We start from the raw sequence: 24,103 nt of genomic DNA on the forward strand, positions 1-24,103 counted from the left end.
GGTGGCTATAAATACAAATCAGGGAGCCAGAAACGTAAGGAGGTAAAAGAAAGGGATCTAAAAGAAGCTGAAGGACACCAATCTATCCTCCAGTTTTTCAAATCAGACAAGGCCTTTCTACAGTCAGGCAATATACTAACTAGGGAAGCAGATAAACAAAATCAAGACATTGACAGGATATAACACCTTTATAATGACCAAAAAGTTACAAAATAGTCAGCAAACTTGTAGGACTCTCAGGCTGGGTGTTATGTTAAACAAAAATAGCAAAGGGGGCATTTTTGAGAAATGTAGAATATGTAACAGTAATTTCAGAATCCAAACTTTTTTCATGGCTCATGAGATGGTATGTATGGGATGAGGGATTGTGGTACGTGTGTGGGAAGGGGCCTGTGTTACAAGTTTGTACTGGGTCCAAAAAATTATGCTTGGGCCCTGGTTCTGTACGGTGCTTTCATACACTTCAATATGAAAAGTACAATGTAAAACAAAATTCCAGTCAAAGAAAAACTAAAATAGATTTGATAAAAAATTGCTAGACAGTCATTTCATACTGTCTGCAAAGAAGCCAGGACTGTTTTCCTCTTAATATGGGAGAAGGGTCTAGCTGTGATATATTAAATGCTTAAAGAACTGGAATGTACTTCTTTTTCTTCAAGATTTCAAATGCTTGAGCAGGACTGTTTCTCATCAGCTTTTCATAATACCGTGGGTAATCCATAACGTCGTTTTCAAAGGCAATGCAAAAAGACTTGTGTGTGTCTACGTTTGATCCTAGATTATGTTTTCCTAAGGTTAAGGGTTAAAGTTTTGACAGATGTGGCTGCTGTCTAATTGGCCCCTTTTATCTCCCTTTTTATATACAAGTACTTGATAGCTCAATTTGTGAAATATGTTTCCATTTTGATACCAGTCTGGAATGCACCAGATGGAATATTTTGCTACCTTGCCTAGTCTGCACAGAATTTTATATCACTTTCAGTGCACATGACAGAGGATATTCCTGCTCTGTATTACTGTAACTGTGACACATTCTACTCTGTTTGCACCTGGCTTGGAGGATAAGTCAATTTTAAAAATTTTGTGTGTTTTTCTCTTCTTTCTTCCCCTCCAGCCACATCACCAGGTCTTCGATGAAGGGCCTTTTCCCATAATCCTCCATACCAGCCCTTGACAGTGTTTCTCCTTATCTTATCCTGCAGCCTTTGAGGAGGGGCCTTTTCCTTCATCTGGGTTTGGCAGAGGAAATTGCATATGGAACCTCTGTATTTGTGGTACAACAAAACACTGCCAAGTAAAGTTAAACGGATTAAGCAAAATGACTGATTAAAATAAAAAATACATGAAAGTGAACCATGTTCATAAATACTAATAGGCAGTAAATGTAAATCAGCTTTAAATTTATTGCAAGTGTGTAACTTTACTCTGTTATGGATTAGGTATCATGCACTGAGTGATAGACAAACTAAATTTCCCACCCAGCACATGGTTTGAATTGTAATAGCTGTAGTGGATGAAGCATAATTTGTTTGGCTGGAAGAAAAAAATCTGTTTAGTTTACTATCAGTTATTATTATTAATTATTATTAATTCATCATAATAATTTAGAATATGTAATGTACCTTCTGCCTGCGCTTTACAGAGCACTCTAAAAACATTAAGTATGAACTATTTGGGGCAGCAGCCAAATTGTCATATATGTTTGTATGGTGTCTAGCACTAAGGGCTTTGAGCTTGATTGTGCCCTTTGAGCACTACCATAATACAAATAATAAATAAGAACATAGTGCCTAGCCCTGCCTGGGTGTGTAAGGGTGGAGAGCACACAAGGAGACTTCCTCCTTCATAGGGTCTGAACAAAAATGAACAACAATCCTGAAGGGACACGTAAAAAGGCACAGCTAGGTTGGTTGGTTTGGAGGAGGGATAGTGGCTGAAGAGCCATGATCAGGCCTTAAGCACGCTTCATAATACTCCTGTGAGATAGGGAAGTATTACCTACCTTTTAAAAATGGATAGATTGAGGCACAGAAAGGTTGTGACTTTCCCAGTCACACAGTAAGTCGGTGGCAAAGTCCTGATTCCCAAATCCTCAGCCCTCACCAGCAGATCACTTCCCCCTCGTTTTGTACTCACTGTTGTCCCTTTTGACCCGAATGGTTACCAAGAATCAGAGTCTTGTGGGTTGTCTCTGTTAGTAGGAACAATTGGTGATGGAGTCAAGTATTTTTTTGCTGCAATCTTGTTTATTTACAAAGAATGTACATAAAGTCCTGTTTCCCTGAACACCATAGGAAACAACAGGAGAGAGTTTCTTTCCTCACAGTTCCCAGCCTCTTTCTAGTACTCAGTCTACCAAAAGGTCTATCTCTTAGCTTTTTTCAGGGTCACCTTCTCTCGCTATCTCTGGGGATTTCTTGCTGCCTTCTTTGTGTGCTTCTGTGGTGGTTCTGCTCCTTCTCTCTCTCACACACACACACTTGGCTCCATCAAACTATACACAGATCTCTGTGTTTGCAGTTAGACTCAAGGGAAAACTTCAGCATGGCTCTCAACTCCTACTTTCTGCATATCACAGGCCACAGAACCTCATCCACCCAATTCTGTAATAGGCTCATAACCTTTGACTGAGCTACTGTTGTCTTCAAATCTTGATTTAAAGATTTTAAGTTACAGAGAATCCACTATTTACTCTAGTTCAAACCAGCAAACGAACAGTGCTTGACTCTGCAGAGGATGTCCACAAAAAAACAAAAAAAAACCAAAAAAAAAACCCAGAGTCTCTTCTGATATGATCTGGAGGAAAGTTCTTTCCCAACCCTAAAAATGGCAGTCAGTTAGCCCAAGCACATGGGCGAGACCCAAAAACCATAGACCTGGGAAAGAATTTTCTGTAGTAGCTCGAGCCCTCTCCGTTTCGTGTCCCATCTCCAGCTGTGAAGATATTTGCTAATTGCAGTTGCAGAGGAGCCCTATGCCATTGTAGGCAGTCTCATTATACTATCCACTCCATAAACTTATCAAGCTCAGTCTTGAAACAAGTTAGGTTTTTTGCCTCCATTTCTCCCCTTGGAAGGCTGTTCCTGAATTTCACTCCTACAATGGTTAGAAACCTGAATTTAACATCAAGGCTAAATTTGTTGATGGCCTGTTTATATTCATTTGTTCTTTTGCCAGTACTGGATCTTAACTTAAATAACGCCTCTCCCTCCCTGGTGTTTATCCCTCTGATGTATTTATGTAAAACAATGGCATCTCCCCATAGCCTTTGTTTTGTTTGGCTAAACAAGCCAAGCTCCATAAGCCTTCCCTCATAAGATTGAGTCTTCATTCCTCTGATCATCCTAGTAGCCCTTCTCTGCACCTGTTCCTGTTTGAATTAATCTTTCTTAAACATGGAAGACCAGAATTGCCCACAGTATTCCTGATGAGGTCTTACCACAACCTTGTATAATAGTAATAAAACTTCCCTATTTTTACTGGAAATACCTTGCCTGATGCATACTAGGATTGTATTAGCCCTTTTCACGGCCACATCATGTTGGCAGCTCATAGTCATTCTGTGATTGACCAGTACAGCCAGGTCTTTCTCCTCCTCTGTTGCTTCCAAATGATACATCACCAGCTTATAAGAAAAATTCTTGTTAGTTCCTAAATGCATAACCTTGCACTATTAAATTTCATCCCATTTCTATTACTCCAGTTTTCGAGGTCATCAGATCTTCTTGTACAATATTCTGGTCCTCCTTTGTATTGGCAGGACCTCCCAACTTTGTGTCATCCATACATTTTATTAGCACACTCCCACTTTTTGTGCCAAGGTAATTAATGAAAATGATAAATAAGATTGGTCCCAAGACTGATTTGTGAGGAACTCCACTAGAAACCTCTCTCCAGACTGACAATTCACCTTTCAGCATGACCCGTTGCAGTCTCCACTTTAACTAATTCCTTACCCACCTTTCAATTCTTGTATTAATCCCCATCTTTCCCAATTTCACTAATAATTTCCCATGTGAACCTGTATCAAATGCTTTACTGAAATCCAGGTAGAATAGGTCTACTGCATTCCATTTGCTAAAAAAATCAATTATCTTCTCAAAGAAAGAGATCAGGTTGATCTGGGATGATCTACCTTTTGTAAAACCATGTTGTATTTTATCCTAGTTATTGTTTACCTCTGTGTCCATAATTACTCTCTCTTTCAAAATTTCTTCTAAGACCTGGCATAAGTTGAGGTCAAACTAGGATGTCTGTAGTTTCGTGAATTATTTGTTCCCCCTTTCATAAATATAGATACTGTATTTGCAATTCTCAAGTCATAGGGCACAACCCTTGATTTTATTGATTCATTAAAATCTTTGCTATTGGGTTTGCAATTTCATGTGCCAGTTCCTTTAATATTCTTGGATGGGGATTATCTGGGCCCCCTGATTTGATCTCATTAAGCAGTTTGAGTTTGGCTTCCACTTTGTATGATGTAATTTCTGCTTCCATATCCTTCTTCCCATTAGCCACCTTGCCACTGTCCCCAAGCTCCTCATTACTCTTATTAAAAACTAAGGGAAATAATTCATTTGTGTTGGACCATATCTAGATTATTTTTAATCTCCACATTATTTAGCAATCCTAATTCTTTCCTTTTTATTTATATGGCTAAAAAACCATTTACTGTTGGATTTAATTTCCTTTGCAGGGTCCAGCTATGCTTGGCTTTTGGAAGTTCTCACTTTCCCCCTGCACTTTCTGACCTCCAAGAGTTAGCTCTTCTTTCTGATCCATCCCGTCTTTCATTCCTTTCTCTTAGTAACCCGTTAGAGATGCTCGTTCATCCAGATTGATCCACAGCTCTTCCCTTTTGAATTTTTCCCCTTGCAGAAACTATCTGAAGCCTGCATTCCAAGCAACTTTGATGTAAAGTAATTCCAAGCCTCCTCCACATTCAGATGCTTGAGTACTCAGTCCAGTCCACTTCCTTAACTAATTCCCTTAGTTTTTTAAAGATTGCCCTTTTGAAATCAAGTTCATGGAGAATAGGTCAAGATGGTCAGGGATGCAACCCCATGATCTGAGTGTCCGTAGGCTCTGTTTGCCAAAAGCTGGGAATGGACGACAGGAGATGGATCACTTGAAGATTGCCTGTTCTGTTCATTTCCTATGAAGCATCTGGCATTGGCCACTGTTGGAAGACAAGATACTGGGCCAGATGGACCATTGATCTGACCCTGTATGGCCCTTCTTATATTTAGGACCCTATTTTTGTTTATTCTTCCATTTAGTTTAAACTGAACTAACTCATGATCAGTTAAACCAAGATTGTCCTCTACAGCCAGTTCTTCTGTGGGGTCCTTGCCACTTACTAATACTAAATCTAAAATGGCATGACGTCTTGTTGGTTCAGTGACTATTTGGTAAAAAAATCTGTCAGATATTATACCCGAAAATATCTGGGCCCTGTCATTATTAGTAGCACTTGTCTTCCAATCTACATCTGGAAAACAAAACTCTCAGGTGACCATATTTTCCAAAGTGAAAAGTCCCACACAGGACTGGCCCGAGTCTCCCTCTCCCCGCATGAGGCTGACCTGAGGCCACCCCATGTGGGCTAGCTCGATCTCCGCCTGGTGTTGCCGCACACCGGAGCTCCACCAGTTGGAGTGCCCCGCCCAAATGTTCCTCAATGCCAACTGAGGGAGGTTCACACCACTTTTTTGGCAAAACTGGGCATTTGTCCCATTTGCTCTTGCATCTGACCTTCAGTTGGCAAGAGCAAACTGGACAAATCTTCAGTTTTGCCAAAAAAGTCGGGACTTCCGGGAAGGGCTTAAAAAGGAGACTGTCCCAGCCAAAACCAAACATATGGTCACCCTACCATAGTAACACAACTCCCAATAGTATTTATTTAATTAAAAATATTAAACAGCTCTCTATCCATATCCCGATTGTATCCTAGGGTCTGTAGAAGACCTCTATTACTATGTTACCTTTCTTCCCCATGATTGCCTTAAAATCACGTGATTTTAAAAAATATGTTGTTTTTTATTTGCCTTCTGGTGTGGGAGGAGTCTTTAGCATTTACGTTTTCAAACTTTTCTCCACAACCATGAAGTCTAGAATCTTACTTCTCCCCCTTCCTCCCTCTCGTTATGATTGTTCAATTAGTAACATGGTTCCAGCAGCTGGGCTTTTAGGAAAACATGAGATGTCATGACACATCCAATAAAATTGTGAAATTTGACAACATGGCACCCACCATTATTTGAGGGAGGGTTTCTGATGCAAATTTGAATTAGTAAAAGATATATTTGTATCTCTGCAGCACTGATTTGTAAGTCAGTGATGTTATAGTGCATAGGCCAGTCACATGACATTATTATTTAATTTTTACTTTACAGTAGTGTCTAGAGGCTCCAGTCAGCTTTGATGCTAGGTGCTGTTCATATGCATGCAAAGATGTGATCCTGGTCCTGAAAACCTTATTAATACGTCAGTCTGTCGTTACAGACACAATCCAGCTCCTCGTGAAGTTGATGGGAGTCTTTCTATTAGATCTGTATCATCATTATACTTTTAATGTATTTATGTAAAAGATGAGCCATAAATAATGTTTTATAAAAGACATCATGTCTTTCTTTGAACCCTGAATGATTCCTTGTTATTTGAGCCTGTCTTGAAAAAAATAAAAAAATAATTGTTCTTAGGCCACCAGGCCTGAATGGAGAATAGGAAGGATAGGAAATCATTCCAGCTGTTTTCCGTTTGTTGGCACTCAGTGCTCTGAGCAAGAATTGCTGAGCAAAGAACATCATTTCACAAGAGAGGTTCACTGGGGTAGCATAAAAGCACTCTGACTGTTTTTTTTAATTAAAAGCTCCTGCCAAATACTATCATTGCGATGGGGTGGGGAAAGGGATGGGAGGGAAGGGGAGGAATGCAAGAAGACTGGGGTCCACTTGGAGAAGAGAAAAACCTGCCTCAGAAAGCAGCAGAGCAGAGTGTTTTTTCTCTTCTAAACTCTTGCTTTTTAACATTTAACCACAAAACCAGAAGAGACCTTTCCCCTTCCCCCAAAATCTCTGTTTTGCTTATTGCTTCTCAACAGAGAGACTAAATTGGAGAAGGATTGTGCAACTTTGCAAATGGTTTTGGACCAGCTAGTGGAACAAAAAATAAGCAAATTCCTTCTCTAAAGAGGTTGCCAAATTATTGACTTATACATCAGGCCACATGATGATGATAAATGCACATCTGGTCCTAGTGTATTGTGCATCTAAACCAACTTTTAAAGCAAAAAAGTACAGTGGGTTTTTTTTTGTTTTTTTTGGTTTTTTTTTTGCTTCCCCCTTGCTCTCCAAAAAAAGGGTAGGAAAACATACCATAAAAAGTAATTGAATGGTGTTTATTGTGGGATACAGTGCCTTTTCACCTGTAGCTTCCTAGTTTTAATCCTGAACAAGTCTGTAATGACCAAAAGCTATTACCACATGAGAGCAGTTCGGTAGCCAATAGAAAATGGATTTGGTGGTTTAATTCCAGTCCTCAATGGACAAATGTCCACATTACAAAACAGATCACTACTACTGATACTATCTGGCACTCTTGTTGGCAATCTCCGCAGAGAGATCAAAGACAGACCGTTTGGTTTTAGGGACTGAACTGTCCTTTCCGAGGTGGCAGTTTCAGGTAAGAGTAGAGGCATATTGGCAAGGCATTATGGCAAAGCTTGCATTGAATCAATCTATGCTGTGCATCTTTTCTGTGACTTGAAGACTTCTACAAGGCTTCCAGGCTTGGGTTTCTCACCATTACTAAAAAGAGGGAAGAAAAATCATGTGCCGCCAATATAGCAGTATGGAACACCTGCCATTAGTTTGATGGAATAATGGTTTATTTTAATGCATTTTGATCACCAGGATCTGGCAAGCAAGAGCATATCTGTTATCCCTGTAAGTGACTCAGACATTTCTATGCCAACAGAAAGTGTCTGTGTTAATTTCATTATTAATTTTAATTCACTTTTAAAGAATACCACTAAGTCCCTTTTTCTGTAGTCTTTCAGAATGGTTTTCATATAGAATTGTAGAACGGCTATACCAGATCAGTATAGTGATGCATTCAGTGCAATATCTAGGGTTTGACAGTCAGCTGCTTCAGAGGAAGGTGCAAAAAACCAGTAGCTGACAGTTATGGAATAACCCGCTCCTGGAAAAGTTTCTTCCAAACTCCTGTCAGTTTGCACATACTCTGAAGCAGGAGAGTTCATTTACTTCTCATTTTTAAAAAATATCCTGTCTAATGTAACTGTGGATGTTCTCATTGTCGACATAAATGATTATTCCTTTTTTGAATCCTCCTAAGCTCTTGGCCACAATGTTATCTTGTGACAATGAGTTTATTGTTCAGAATATTCTTCTAAAACTAATATTTTCTTCTCTGGTACTTTTCCATTTGACTCCTGGAAAACAAAACAATCAGGATTTTGCTTTTACTCTTGTGTGTGTGTGTTTGTGGGACAGCATCATTCAGCTTGGGCCAGATTCTGAAGTTGGTACTCAAGTTTTTACTCAGGCAAAGCTTTCATGGACTTCAGCTGGAGTTTTGTCTGTATAAAAATTTCCATATTTTATCTCATATGTTTAGTAATGTCTCCTCAGCCCCGAGAATAGGGGTTGATTTGCTAGCTAGTGCTTTCTTAGCTGGCCAGCTGCTATTCATGCAAATCAACACAAAACATTGTAGATTCTCTCATGCTTCCTAGTATGTTGTTTAACTTTTTGCTAACACTGGTAGGGTTTATAATTATGATTTTTTAAAAATAAATATTTAAAATCCAAAGGGCCTTCCTCGCCAGATTGTAGCTGTTTTTAAAATGGATCAGTTTGAGGCTTCAACTACCTGAAATGTTCAGTTACTGTGCTCATCTATTACAGTAAAGGATACCCTGGAAATACCTAACATAGATACTTGTCACTGTCCTTTTTAGTGCACAGATGTTGTTATCATACATTAGAATATTGTATAGTTTTTAATTTTATTCCTAAACGGACAATTATTCTTGAAGGACTGAATCATTTGTTTCTGTTACATGTATATGTGTAGCTATCCCTCTATCCTCTTCCTATTTTTATTATATAATCCTATATCTCATTTTCTTTTGTGCTACCTCCTATTCCAAATTTGGGTTCTTATTAACATCTCCCATCATCATAATATCTGAATATAGAAGGATTTCCCTCTATAACACTTTTTGTTTTTGGTTTTGTTTTGCTTTTTGGCCTTTGGCTGAATCTTAAGTAGGGATCAACCGTTCAGGAATAAGGTGAACATTAAAGCATGGTCAACTTCCTATAATTGTAGGGCGCCTCAAGCATTGTGAACCTTCCTGTCTTTTGTTTCCATGTGTCTTTATTTAAAGTGGAAATAAAAATAGATGTCACATGGCTGGAAATAGAAACTAACATCCTCAAATGAGTATCTTGGTATCCAAGCACAAATGTGGCAATAGTAATAAAACAACTTAATCCCAAAGGACCCTAAAATGTTTACAAACTGTGGTTCAAATCTCCTCACTTGCAAGTAATTCTGTTGAAGTCAATAGGAGTGCTTATGTGCAAAAGGTGAACCGGATTTGGCTCTGTGTACATACTTATTGCAGCACTGTAATGCAGCTGCCAAACAGCAAAAAGCACAAGTGGCAAGAAGGAAAATTTTGGCTAAGGACACTGGGGCACGTTCTTCCGAAAAATACAATTGGATTTGTTAATAACATATCCAAGCAGATGGGACCAAAGTTTGTAAAGTCTCATCCAAAGGATCCAAACTCATTGGATTGCATAATATTATGTTAGCGTATTTCAGAAGGGCAAAAGACTGAGTTGATGGGATTTGACCCTGTGGATCCATATTATTATTTATTATCAGTATTGAGATAGCACCCAAAGTGCCAGTCAGGATTGGGACCTCATTATGCTAGAAGTTTTACAAATACATAGGAAGACACAATTCTTGTCCAAAGCACTTTCAATCTAACAAAGACAAGATATGGCAAGAGTGCATAGCAAACAACAGGAGAGAGGTGGGAGAGAGAACCAAGGTAACAGAAATAAGAACATGCATTTAGATAGGCTAGATACATAACTTGACTGTTCTAAATCATTTCAACTTTTGTTTTTAACAGAAATAAATATTAGCAGTCCCCACTGGCCCTTTACCATTATGAATTGGTGATCTCTTGTAGGCATCACAATGGAAGTGGATCCTGAAGAGAGATTTGAAGGAGGAAAGGACCGTGGTTTTATCAACTAGTGCACAGTAGGTGTTCCATGCATAAAGGTGGCAGAGAAGAAACCATAAAGATGATATTGGGAGAAGCAGACCAATAGAAGGTCAAGGCTGGCATTTTTGGTAGAGTGGCTGAGGCTGCAGGTGTGGGAGTCTTTTTTGTTTGTTTGTTTGTTTAAAAAAAAAAACGGCAAATGAGTAGGGAGGAGCAGAGTTGTGAGACCCTTATAGGTGAGTACTAGATGATTGAATTTAATGCAGCAGAAAATGGGAGCCAGTGGAGGGATTCAAAGAGGTGATGTCATCAGAACAATGGTCAATGGAAACCATTTCTGTAGCTGCATTTTGAATAGACTGGAGGAGGGGTGATGTTTGGTGCCAAGGAGACTAGAGAGGAAGAGTTTGCAATAGTCAGGATGGGAGACAAGGGCCTGGATAGGAGTTTTAGCAGTGTGGATAGAAAGAGAAGGCTGGACCTGATAGGTGTCTGACTTCCCTTCCTAGATCTTGTTTGAAAATGTGTTCGCAGCCTGTTTTCCAAATCTAGACATGCTCTTATGGAGGAAGAAGCAGCAAGATGTGGACAAGGCCTGCATGTGTGGTGCAAACAAGGCAGAGGAGCCCATTATGACACCCAAGTTGCAGGCCCCTGTGGCAAAGAAGCTAATGGTGCCCTAAGCGCTGACAGAGAAAGGGGAGTTAGAAGGATTTGAAAGTGAGATTTGAGGCTTAAACCACTATGCCATCCACTCTGACTGGTGGCTTTCCATGTAACTAACAAATCTGACATGTGCCTGCCTCCTTATCTATACAATGATTATATTCAATTGATTAATCTCATAAGAAAGAGACCATGAAAACATATAAGGAAATATATGTTACTCTTTGTATTTAAAACACCTCTCCCTTATTCCTTTCACACAGATACAGAATTCCTCCTGCTAGTATCTGCTTCTTCAGAGATTTAATAGAAGATTGTGCAAGCAGCATCTAGAACCAAAGCTCCCAATAAGCCTGGAAAGTACAAGACACTGATGAATGGAGCACTGTTCCTGAATATGGGATACTTTAGAGATGGAGGAGGTAAATCAACTGGAGGTAACAATTGTTATTGCTGTGCCTTTTTGTGCCTGGTCTAATTTAATAGATCCGTGGTTTTATTCAGACTCATGGTGATCAATAAAGCCATGCAGTTTCAGTTGTTAGGAAATGAGCAGCAGATGTGATGAAACAGAGTTATGTGGTTGCAGAGGGCAGTATGTATATTTAAATGTTATTCGTTCGGTATGTCTTTTTAGTTCCATTGTTCAGATTTGAAGGGGAGAACAAGGAGAAGTGCTCAAAAGAATATCGTGGAGCGTGGGGTGCTCTGATATAATGATGCATAATATAATATTAAGCTCTGAAGCAGGGCTACAAGGAAGGAATGAAGTTATACAGGATGGGATGAAATAGAATTGAATGAATGCTGCAAAATAGATCCAAAGGGCACACAGATAAGTAATGAATTCTTACTTCACTTTAATGTTTTTCACTTTGTTCCAGTGAAGCAGAAGAAGATGCTGCTTCTGGTTGATCTCCAAGAAAAAGAAAGGGTGAGGTCCCAATCCAGCTGAAAGTCTTTCTGTTGACTTCAAGAGGAGTTGGGCTGATCCCTAAATCCTGCTTTCAGTTACATCAGCGAGACTCCATTGACTTCAGTCAGTGGCGCACTGAGGGTCTCCAGCACCCGGGGACCAAGCTTACATTTGTGCTCCTTCTCCCCTCCTCTCCCCCCCCCCCAGCCTCACACGCCACCCTCCCCTCCCCCGTGTAGGGCAGGAGTGGTACTGGTGCCACCCCCCAGCTGCTCCGGGAAGGTGAGGTCCTGTAGCTGCGGAGGGAGGGGGTGCTGCATATGCAGGCTTGGCGGCTCTGCTGCCGCTACCCTCCCCTTCCCCCCATACTTACTCGCCACGCAGCGCCAGCTTCTCCTGCTGCAGCCCCGCAGCCTGGCACCAGCTCAGACTGGGCAGCCTTACTCCCTGACCTGGGGAGGGGGGTTGGTCCAGCCCTTCACGACACGTGGGGGGGAAGCGCCCCTCAGAACCTCCTGCAGCTCCTGCCCATTGTGAAGGGCTGGCTTGGCACGCCCCTTCCCTGCACTTACCCGCTCGGTGCCAGCTCGGACGGGGCGGCCTCACTCCCCTGGCCCTTCGCAATTGTGGGGAGGTGGGTGGGGAGGCACTGAGGGGGTACTCTTTAGAGCCTCCTGCGCCCTCCGCCTCCTGTGCATTGTGAAGGGTCGGCCCGGTGCCCCCCTGCAGGCCTGCACCCAGGGGCCTGGTTCCCCCACTCAGTACGCCACTGAATTGAGTGGATTTACATCATGGTAACTGAAAACAGAATTTGGTGTAGGGTGCTCATTCTGATTGACAGCCTGAGAGTACCATCTTCCAGTCCATTTTAAGAATGGGTGACGTGGGGAGGAAGCTAAAGAATCTAACTGCAGGTTCTAGATTCCTTGACATTTTCAAGCCCTCTTATTTTTCTAAGATTGAGAGCTCTGCCAGGTGACAAGAGTGCTGGATTTCTGAATGGTTGGCCAGGAAGTAAAGTTTACTCCCCGTTGGAACATCCCACAGAAAAATTCAACCTGTGTGATCTCTAATTTTGTAAAAAAGAAAGCGCTATTAACTATAATAGAAACCACAAAATAATGTAATGTGGGTTTGTTTGGTTTTTTTAAATCAATTGTTCCCTATTATTGAAGGGTTGATTCCTGCCTCTTAGGGGATAAGACGGTTGTGTTAGCAAATGGCTCAGCTTTGCTTTATGGTTCTGGGCTGGTCCTTACACCAACACTATTCACAATATGATACTTAATGCTATAATTAAACCTTTTGAACCTAAGGTGCAGAGTTAATTTTGGGATTTCAGTCCGGAACTTTGAAACAGATATTTTAAAAGCTATTAACTAATTCTTAGGGCAATAGCTATTCTAAGGGCAGCTAATAAAACTAATCTCTTGAACTGTTCTCTTTGAAAGTAATAAAACTAAATGATTGAATTGGCTTCTTTTGAAATCCATGCATGCTCAAAGCGAATGAGTCAAACTAAAGACAAGTCAACTGATGCAATTGAATGGGTGGGAGGGGCAAAGTCCTTTTTGCTTTGAACTAGTTAGATATAAAGACAGAGCTAGCTGGCAAAAGTCTGTTCAAGAGCAGAGAGAGGCCCCAGACAGAAAGAGAGGCACTTATAGTGCCACTAAATAAGGGAGGCTACAAGATGATAATTAAATTCAGCATCCTCTGGGGAATAATCATAATAAAACCTAGCATTGTTATGCTAAATTTTAGAAAGGGGAATTAAAAAAAAAAAATGAGGAGACTAGTCAAAAAGACCCTAGAATAAAATTAAGGAAATTTAAAATTCTTAGAATCAGCATGGATACTACTTAAAAGTACCATGACAGAGTCATAGCAGGCATGCATACTCCAAGTGAAAAAGGTAAGCAGGAAGGCAAAAAGAAAAACATTATCATTAAATGGGAAGTTTCATGAGGTTATTCAAACTGAATAGTCCTTTAGAAGATGAAATCAAACCTGAGGAAAGCCAATAGAAGGAGCATAAAGTAGAGCATATGAGATGGAAATTAGAAGAGTGTTTGAGAAGCAAACAAACAAAGTCATGAAAAAAAGAAAAAAATCAAGAAGCTGGCTAGAGAAGTGATATGTCTGTTAGACTACTAGGGAGTCAAGGGAGCAATTAAGGAAGATGAGGACTTTTCAAAGATTTTAACAGTTTCTTTGCCATAGTTTTCACCACAGCGAATGTGTTTGTGCCTGCTGCTGATTGGAGTATTAATAATTACTTGAGTGAGGGGTGAGGGGAAGAAACGCAGAGAAGGTGAACAGAGAAGGAAAAAGTATGTTGGAAGTTACTCTTTAAACGGCTTGGATCAGAGGCCTGTCAAACCGTGAATAAGGTTTTGGGTTTTTTTTGTTTTTTTTTTGTTTTTTTTCCCTGAACTCAACTTTGCAGGCTCGAGGAGGAACTGCTTGCTCCACCACTAGAAAGCCTTTTCTTTTTCTGTAGTATGCTGTCCCATGAAGATGTCTTTTAATATTACAATCTATTTGTGTAGGACTCAATAATAGGATGTTCTCTTGGAATGGAGGAAGAAATCCAGTGTGATTGCCTTAGTGATATCAAAGGTGGAGAGGGGAGGAGAAGAGGATGGAGAATCCAATTCTTCCTCAAAAGGGAAGAGGAGGAGGAGAAATGAGTAAAGCCCCCTTTCCTTCTCTTCTCATAGCAATACACACCTGGCTATCTCTACTTGGGTCAGTAGTGAGATGAGGAGAGGGTTGTTGGACTGTTGGCTCTCATTGTTTTCTGGGGAAGTGCTCTCTAAAAATCTGAGCAAAGTCTGCAAAGTATAAATAAAGTTTTAAAAAATCATACCAATGAGAGGAGAATGAGAAAGGACTTTATGTATGATAGGATGGTGAAGTACTAAAGGTGAGTACATAATAGACAGTTATAGCCACAGCCCAATAAATCACTAAAATGCTATATAAAATGTAAAGATTTGTGTCTTACTTTTTACAACATGTGCATTCTATTACACTTGTCATTTTTTGTACACAGGTTTATTTAACTTTCTTTTAAAATGGTTTCAATCTCAAGAATTCAACAGTACATCCACTTTCTCCAGTTATCAAACTGTGGGCATGTACTATTAATGGGAAACCAAATATTGCATGTTATTATAAAGAAACCAGAACAATATTAACTAATGAGATGCTGCTGCAGAATCTCAGTAAAAAACAGTATTTGTTTTTCTGTCTTGCAAGAAGGTATTTTTAATGCATCCATCTCAGTGATGTCTCTAAGTGAGTACTTTAATAGCAAATCAGATTCTCACACTTTTCCATAGTGTGAACATTTATTGGAGAGAGTTTCTCCTGGCCGCCTCTCCTTCAATTCGTGATTACATAGAACAGCTCCCCTTCCATCAACACAACACCTTTGTGGAAACTACAGTCATTGCTTATATGGAAAAGTAATATTAGGACAGCATTTAATGTAATTTTAGCTGTCTTCAGTGCATTCTCTCTCTCTCTCATTTATACTCATTCTCTCTCTAACCAAGGCTTTCCTATGTGTGTTGCTTTGCAATCTGGTCCCCTTCTTCTCTCCCTGTGCACATGCTTCCCTGCTGCTTGGTTCCCTTCTCCCTGCAGATGCTGTCCAGCACTAAGTACCCTTCATCTGCCTAGATTCTGACTACCTTATTCCTTTTTCCTTTGCTCTCCTGGACATTCTTCTGCTACTGGCTAGTTGTTCTGGTCCTTGAGGATGCTCTTTTTTTCTTCTCCTTCTCCTGTTGGCAGTAGTCAGCAAGATTGGCTCCTCCTTGTTTTCAGCTGCTGTTATAGGTGTTTTGACTTGTCTTTCCAATGAAGAGCCTGGGTGCTACTGTAACAACAACTAAAAATGTGGAGGAGTCTGCATTATGTAACTATCTTAGTTCATCAGTAAATGCTCCATGAACCATACCAGTGGTACATGGTCCACAACTTGGAAACTTTCCAGGGTTAACAATATTTTATAGTGTCACACAATGAAAAGGGTGAGTTTGTATTCACAAATGGATTTATAGTTCATTCTTGCAAGGGTAAAAGAATGCACAAAGAGAGGTATTAGCAGAAATGTATTTCATTTATACAGCTGAAGTGGCAGAAACACTTAAGGCTTGTCTTCACTAGAAAATGTTATCGTGTTTGAATGCAGTTGTGGAATGTCAGATTAGCTAACAGAATGCTGACCCTGACTGACCAGCTGTATAGACCATGTCAAATCTTGTTGAATTATTATTGAACTTCGCTGGAACTACAAAACATTAGTTGCAGTAAACCAAGCTGCAACTGGTTCAGAATAGTTATTTTTTCTGTATTTCTTTTAGTCCCTGAGAGCTTTATGGATCATCCTTTATATTAATCAGAGCCTCATCATCTTGAATAGGTTGTCAGATACCACAATGATGGAGGATTTATGAATTCCTAGATAGGCAGAAGAGAAATCTTGCCTATGCCACTTTACAGGTGGCCCTGGACATATCTCTGTATTGAACTTCAGTGTTTGTGTACCAGATAGGTATTTATGTACCTAAATTTAGCAGACACTGTCTGTGTGGTTCCTAGAAGGCTAAAGTTTTTATTTCTCATTTTTAAAAGTTAATTGCAAGAACAACAATTACAATTGTTTGTCTCTACTAAACTCTACAGGTTACATATTAGAGTACAGAATTAAAATGGGCACCTATGTTAGAATTATAGCTTGTACAGTGGCCATGCTTAAAACGTTTCCTCCCTCTTGAAAGACTGCTAGTTTGAGAGAGATTCTCTGTGCTTAATGTGGAGAATACCTCTGGAACCAGTCGTCTCTCAAAATAGAACTTTAAGTTCTGAGAATTTTAAAGCTGGCTAGGGGATTTGGACACTAAGTTTTTAGCTAGGCATCCAGATCCCTTAGTTGGCTTTCAAAATTCATTTTAACGCTTGACCATTGTTCAATAATATAGCTGATGTAATTGTGGCGGATAGAGGACCTAATCCAATCAGGTGTTGAGTTCCCTCAATTCTGTTTACTTCAGGATCTAGGACCCAATTCAGCAAAGTGCTTAAGCGCAAGCTTAAGTTCCATTGGGTATTAAGCACATAATTAACTTTAAGGTACTTTAAATTCTTTGCTAAATTGGGGCCCTAGGTAGGGACAAAGGTAAGATCAAATGGGTTGGTTGTTCCAGGCTCCACATTACATTGTTATTAGGCTTGGCCACGTTAGTTTTAATTTTTTCCTGGCTACTAAACTAGTGTGGGGGAAAAACTTTAAAAACTAAAAAGAATGATTTAAAATGATTTAAGGAGATAGGTAAACAAAAGTTTAATAAAAGTCTCAGTTCTAATCAAGTAAACATTAAAGATTTCCAGATAAGACTATTGTATTTTTATCTTGTTTTCCATTTCCCTTCTTCCCTGCAAAGCGATAACTCGTATTGTGGAATCTAACTTCTTCCTCAATGTGATGCTGACACTTCCTCTCAGGATCAGCTGGCTGATGGTACTAGGGAACAAATACCCTGTGTCCTATTCCCTACTTCCCTTTGGCTGCACACACTTCACCTCCAAGACTCACTCAGAAATCTACTGCTTTTAAAATGTATTTAAATACAAGTGAATTTAGTGCTTATGACTGTGAGAGCTGGATGATGCTGGAAAGAGCAGGATTTCTATACCTCAGTATTATTCCCTGCCTCCTCAGCGAAAGGAACAAGTTGGCAGAGGTGGGGCTTGGGATGACATGTACGTGCTCTTACCTGCTAACCTAAATAGTGGCTGTCTGATAATAAGCCTACCAAGATCTGACATACTTAGACTCCAAGAAATCACAGGTTCAAATCTAAGAGACTTCAGTTAATCCTTCATCCTTGTAAAGTAGATAAATTTAGTTCTGTTCTGATTACGTGTAGGTTTTTTTGAATCAGTCCTTAAAAATAGAGCTTCTGTCTGCTTTGCATGGACATTATAGATCCCATGACACTGCTGTCCTTGACCAGAAATTTCCCTTTCCCATGCTGTTGTGAAGTGTTCTGTCTGCAGTGGTATGGACTGCTGCCTGGCATCCAAGAGGTGGCTGCATTTCAGTGGTGCAATTTGTCCAGTATATAGTTAGTGAAGCATTTTGCAGTCCTTCAGGACGAAAGATGATATATAAATGCAAACTGCTGTTATAAAAGCAAGCCATAATAAATTGGTAAACAAAGAAAAGGCTCAGTGCATATTTGAATATTATCCTTCCTTCTACTTTTTGATTTATTTAGGTATGTTTTGTTTGTTTGTTTAGAAAGGTATATCTGTGCCCGTTACATAAGCTCCTTGGCACATTACATCATTAAAAATAATCATTTACAAAATAATCAGCTTTGTAACCCTTTACAGTTTCATTGAAGAACCTTTTTGCACTAACAGAATGTCCATTCTGACCCCAACTAATAAGTAAATCCCTGGATCTGTCAAAATCATAACCAAATAAATCATGACCAATTGAACCAATTACAAGGCTGGCTGCCTGTGCCACCTGCTAATCTGGATTTATGAAGTGTTGACTGACATTCCTCCCTCTCACACCCCGTTTCTTTCAGATATTGGCAACCAATAGGATTGGTGGATATCATCAGAAGGTGGGATTACAACCTATCTTAAGTGTCAAGTGCTGAGCTTGGCTTTCAGTGGCCAGGCAATCACAAAGGCCCCAGTCGTTGTCACTGGGAATCAGTGGGGACTTTTGACATTGATTTCAATAGGAGAATGACATCGACAAATATGGGTTGCATTCTTCTTTTTGCATCAGCTTGTTGCCAATTTCTTGCAATGACAGCACAAAGCATTAGAAGTAATTGCCTCTTTGGTGATTGCTATTCGAAACAATGCTTATGAGCAGACTGCTAGCTGGAGTGCTGGAACATCATACCCCAGTGTGGTGTCAACTGGACAGCTGACCAAGAACTCATCTTTTTGATGATACATAATTGTCCAGTTTTGGTGTTATACTCCTGGCAGCATGAATCCTCCCCTCTTCATGTGTTAACATGTTACTTGCTACATGTTACATGCTACTTAATGAGCCAAATTTTTAGAAACAGTTTATAAAATCTTTGACTCAGTTTTATGTATCCAACACAAATCCAGGTGTTTGAATGTAGAAAATTTTGAATGTGAAAAATTATGTGCAAACCTACAGCATGCAAAATTTTGTGTGCAGTTATATAAGAGAGCTGAGTTGAAAATGTAGCCCTAAATTTATAGGCTACCAGACTTAGTAGTGAGTTAAAACACACAGAGACACATTATCTGGTATAGCACATATCCTGGATCATTTTAGTATTACATGACCAAAAAATAAACGCGCACACAGCTTGGAAAATAGTCAAATCAACTCACCCATGGCAATACACCTCAGTCTTAGTTTCATAGCTTAAAATAATGTTCCTTGTTTCCTGTTGTTAACAGCTGCAAATGATAGTCTTCCTGAGTTAGCACCATGCTTGTCCTAACTGATAGCACCAATATGTATAAGTAAGTCTACTGGTTGTTGGAGCAGTGGCTGGACTCCTTTATTCCATGCCTGGCTCTGTAACAGTCTAACTGAGTGATCTCTTGACTTCTTTGTGCTTCAATTTATTGATCTGAAAAAGGGTTACTATACTATTTACTTGCCTCACTGAGATGGTCTGAGGAGAACTTAATTAGTGTTTGTAAAGTGCTTTGAGATCCTTAGATGAGGCATGTTGGGGTTTGTGCTCAGTATTTATACAGTGGAAAGGTTCAGAGTGGATATCTGATTGTATGTGGAAGGTGAGATGTCTTGGACCTACATTATGAAGAAAAGTAAATAGTGTTTGCACAGCATCTACCACGTGGGGTTTCAAGTTCATGATTAGGGCTCCTAGGTGCTGTAGTAATACAAATAATAAAAAAGGATAAGTGTACAGGGGTTTCTAGCCTATATAAAAAAGGTGCAAAGGTTAGTTGGGGCTGTGTGGCATGTAATGGAATAGTAGATATGGGCCAGTGTTGTTTACAGATTATTATGTAGAGGGTAAGATGTGAAAATGCTGTTGTGTTTTCTTGGTTAATAGTGGGAATGTGGTTTACAAAGAAAAGGTGCATTTAAAGAGCTGGTCTTTGGGGTGGATGGCTCTTATGTGCAGTAGTGGGTGGCTGGGATACATTTAGTGTGTCAAGAGAGGGACAATATAATGAGAGTGAGTGGCTTGTATAGCAAATTTTGAAGGTTTACAGTGTGTAATAGTAAGGTTTTATACCTTTTGAGAGAAGTGTAGCTGATATATCCTCTATACTAATTGTAGTTTGAGCTATCTTAACTTAGTAGCCATAGTTTCAAACTTCTATAAATGTTTAATATGTAATCTTAGATTTGAACTTTTTAATTTTTGGATATTTGTTTTTTAAACTAGAACACTGTTAGTTTTTTTCCCCTTTTGTCACTGATGTATCTTCACAGCCAGAACTCTTCAGGTTACCTGATTTTTTTTTGACACTTTAAAAAATTGTGGGCCTTTTTTTACACAAAAGCTTATAATTGGTTGTGATACTTTCATGTACATTACTGATTTTGAAAATGGACTATAATTATCTCTATATTTATTAAGAATTAATGTGATGTGAACCTCCAGAAGGACCCCAGGCAATTTTTTACCATCTCATAATTTGAAAACAATTTGGCCAAAAAGCTCCAAGTTTGGCTTAATTTGCTATCAGATTCTGCATCTACTTGTAGCCAGAGGATTGTTGACCCATAGGTCATGTCATCCTGAGTGAGACTGTTATCATTTAAAAGCAGTGATCCTGTCCATTTTCTATTTGTTCTGTAAATAACATTGTACACTTGTTGGGTTGTGTGAATAAATAATACCACAGGATTCCCTTGAACATAACTAAAATCACCATTATAAAAAATTGGGTTTCCTTAATAGAAAAATAAATCCTCTTGTTTGATGAAAACTCTGCCTCCGAAGTGTCATTTTGCACAAGTAAGAACATGTTATGTTTAACAGGTTTAAGTGAAGTTTTCAGAAAGTCATGCTATCCTGTTCTGCCATCTCATCAGTGCAGCATTAAACCAGTTGTGAATGTTTCAGTTATGAATGGTTTTCGATTCTAAAGGCTTAGAATATTGAGGTACCATTTTTGTGCTTCTGAAAGATAAACGTACTCCTCTTGGTATTGCAGCTTTACATTGCTAATGCCTCACCGGAGTCACTCTGATTTAATTATTCAAAGAAGTCTACACAAGTGGATAATAGCAGTTTATTTAACCCTCCCCCTTCACAAATCCCCTCTCTTTGTCTCTTTTAGTTAAGGAAGGGAAAAAAATTACTTTGGTACCTAGTATCTATTGGGAAACTAAAGATAAACTTCAGAGGCTTAGCACAATGTTGAAGGGTCTTTAAGCACTGAAAGATTATTTTATAGTATCTTTATATATGGAGCTTAGAAAGGAGAGTTTAAGTTCATAAGCATAAACAGGAAAACCTTACATCACAGTGTGTGTGTGTGCTGGGGGAGGAGTCTCTCTCTCTCTCTCTCTCTCTCTCTGAGAACACCACTCACAGTTCTTTGTGGTCATGAATTGACTGCAGAACCCAAGCAATAGAGGCAGTAGTGGTGTCTACTGAGTTGAGAAAGTATGTGAGAGGATTGTAAAAGCTGTTTGGTTCAGAACAGGATCCATCATGCCCCATCGATGTCCTGAAGAGGAAACTGAGAATGAAATTGCTTTGGAAAGCTAAAATGGTAACTAGACCTCCTTCACTTCTCTAAAGATTTCCTAGACGGAGAATCCTTATTTCAGGACTGGACTGTATTCTTTCTGAGTGAATCTGGCACACTGATGACATATTTGTGTGCAACTTTTTTGTGTTGCAATCTCCTGAGACCCACTTTAAAAGTCTCTTTTTCTCATTGTTCTGTATTATTAGCTCTCAGTGTGCATTACTGCTTTTAAAATGATGCTTATCTGCAAAGTAATTGACTTTCGGGTGTGTGTGTGTGGAGTGGCACAGAAGAGGAAAACATTTGAGAAGGGGAAGTTAAATCCTTTAGGATGAATTCAGGAAAAAAATTTTCGAGCTCAGCAATAATGGTTTGTCTTTGTTTTTATATTTTGTTGTTTAGATTAGGAAATATAAAATGGAGAATCATTTCAGTATGTTTTTCAATTAAAGTTTTAGTGTGATAATAGGGTGCTGCTTCTGCTTTCTGATATTTGTAACTTCCAAAATCTTAGCTCTGTGAAGTTTTTATAGCCTGAAATAATATTAAAAATAAAACAAAACAGAAGTGCTTTTAGTTCATCATGTCAAAAGATATAGACACACTGTGTTTTAAATGATTTTTAGTTTGTAAGTTTAAATAATCTCAGCCTAAGTAATTCATCTGTTTTAAAGTACAATTCCTTCCACAAAGGAAAAAACAGAGATTAATTGCTTTTAAAAATGTTTACTAATCAAAACTGAATAATTTCCTTCAAAAAAGACTTTATAAAACTATTTAAAATATGTGCAAGTCTAGGAAAAAGAACTAAATGGAAAGTCAGGGTATCCTGATACCACAGGAAAGGGCAGCTTGCCAAGTGTATCTCAGCATTCCCTCAATCGAAAAGTGTCCTGTATTGCTTTGATTCTTATATTTACTTTGTACAGCTCATTTTGTGCCTGAACTCTGCAATAAGCAGTATAGCAGCTGGTACAGATTGTGGTGAGCAGAGAAGAGGGAAAAAGTACCTTTTTTTTTTTCTTTCTCTCTTTTTTTTCTTTTTCCTTCCATGGCAGACCTCAATTCAGGACGGGGGGGAAGAGGTAGAGGAAGGAGCCATTTACCATGTCACCCTGAAAAGAGTGCAAATTCAACAGGCCGCCAATAAAGGAGCAAGATGGTTGGGGGTGAGTAAAACCGGCACAGTGGCATCTTGAAAGATTACTTGTAGACTTTGGAGCCCTGGTCCAAAGAGCTGAATTCCACAGAATAGTTATGGTATTAACTTTTAGCAAAGACTGGTTTTAACATTAAAGAACAACTAGGTATCTGCATTGCCTGAAAAAGCTCTTTTGTGTTCAACTCTTTAACTTTTGGATGATATATAAAACTGGGATTTGACCAATTGTGGTCAATACTTCTTGCAGGAGTAGGGATTTTAGTCCAGGGTCTGATCCTGAAAATTACTGGACACTCCCAGTCATTTCAGTAAGAGTTGTGTATAGTCTGTACCCTTCAGAATCAGGCCCCTGGAGCCTGGACACAGTCTAACTACAGTACTTACATTCTGCCTACCTAAGGACCCAGTCCTGCTCCCTTTGAAGTCAATGGAAAAACTCCCATTAATTACAGTGGGAGTAGAACTGAGCCATAAATTCCCATTGCTTTTCCAGTTGCATACAACATTCATCTTCCCTTTCTGCCCTACACAGTTGGGCAGTTTTGCTGTGTGCTGTTACACAAGTGCAGTGTTTCATCTCAAAGGTGGGTGCATTTTAGTGGTTGGTGAAACAATGCCTGCATTGAAGGCCAAATACTGCAAGGTGCTGAATGCTCTCAATCCCCTAAAGTCAGGCCCTCAGCTGGCATAAAATGCCATCACTCCATGAAAGCCAATGGAACTATGTCAGCTCACCGATTGAGGATCTGGTCTGTAGTTTTATCTGTTTGTGCCTCTCATTCTTAAGGAAATTTACAATGCACATGCTAGCTCAGATTTATTTACCAGTTTGAAAACCTCTTTCCTCAATCCATGTAAGGTCAATAACGTAAAGACTCTAGGACATACCTTGAGATTTGAATCAAATAGATTTCTTGTCAAGTATCCTGGCATAAAGCAACATGCAAGACAGCAGTGCTGAAAACACAGTCAAGAAATATAAGCAAACTTTGCCCTGCATACAGACAGCGTTCAGAATTTCTCCTTTCCATATTTCCAAGAAGTACATGGTGTTCTAAGCAGAACAGATTATTTCAAATCTGCTTCCTTTGATGGGTGGCAGATTTCCCATTTCTGCCTCCTGTTTATAGCAGGGTTGGGGGAAAAATATCTGAATGTATTTTTGAGCTTCTATTAATTGCGCAGATGGTAGTTTTGCCAGAGGTCAAAACCATTTTGACTGAGACTGTCCCCTACAGATGAAGTTACCACCATGAAATACTTTTCAAATTGGAGTCATGGCTGCTCAGTAGCGTCTGTGTATGTGTGAAGGGTG

The 24,103-nt window shown here is 39.3% G+C and overlaps 1 protein-coding gene and 1 long non-coding RNA gene across 6 annotated transcripts in view; both read left to right on the top strand.

The window, feature by feature from the left end:
* The window catches only part of RGL1 (ral guanine nucleotide dissociation stimulator like 1), a 154,259-nt gene that overhangs the window by 25,447 nt on the left and 104,709 nt on the right, over window positions 1-24,103 (top strand). For 3 of the 5 annotated variants that reach the window (XM_067535097.1, XM_067535101.1, XM_067535103.1), the window contains exons 1-2: window positions 21,661-21,996; window positions 22,685-22,795. In XM_067535097.1, the coding sequence (XP_067391198.1) occupies window positions 21,958-21,996; window positions 22,685-22,795 (150 nt within the window). In that variant the 5' untranslated portion in view covers window positions 21,661-21,957. The other 2 variants (XM_067535099.1, XM_067535098.1) reach the window with 2 other exon arrangements.
* LOC137144660 (uncharacterized) lies at window positions 11,361-13,405 on the top strand. Its single transcript, XR_010917448.1, has 3 exons — window positions 11,361-11,379; window positions 11,827-11,876; window positions 12,817-13,405. It is a non-coding gene; the product is annotated as an uncharacterized lncRNA (long non-coding RNA).

This window comes from Emydura macquarii, unplaced genomic scaffold, assembly GCF_026122565.2.
Source record: "Emydura macquarii macquarii isolate MOO-44397 ecotype Brisbane River unplaced genomic scaffold, CSIRO-AGI_Emac_v2 contig_3477, whole genome shotgun sequence".
Lineage (NCBI taxonomy): Eukaryota > Metazoa > Chordata > Testudines > Chelidae > Emydura > Emydura macquarii.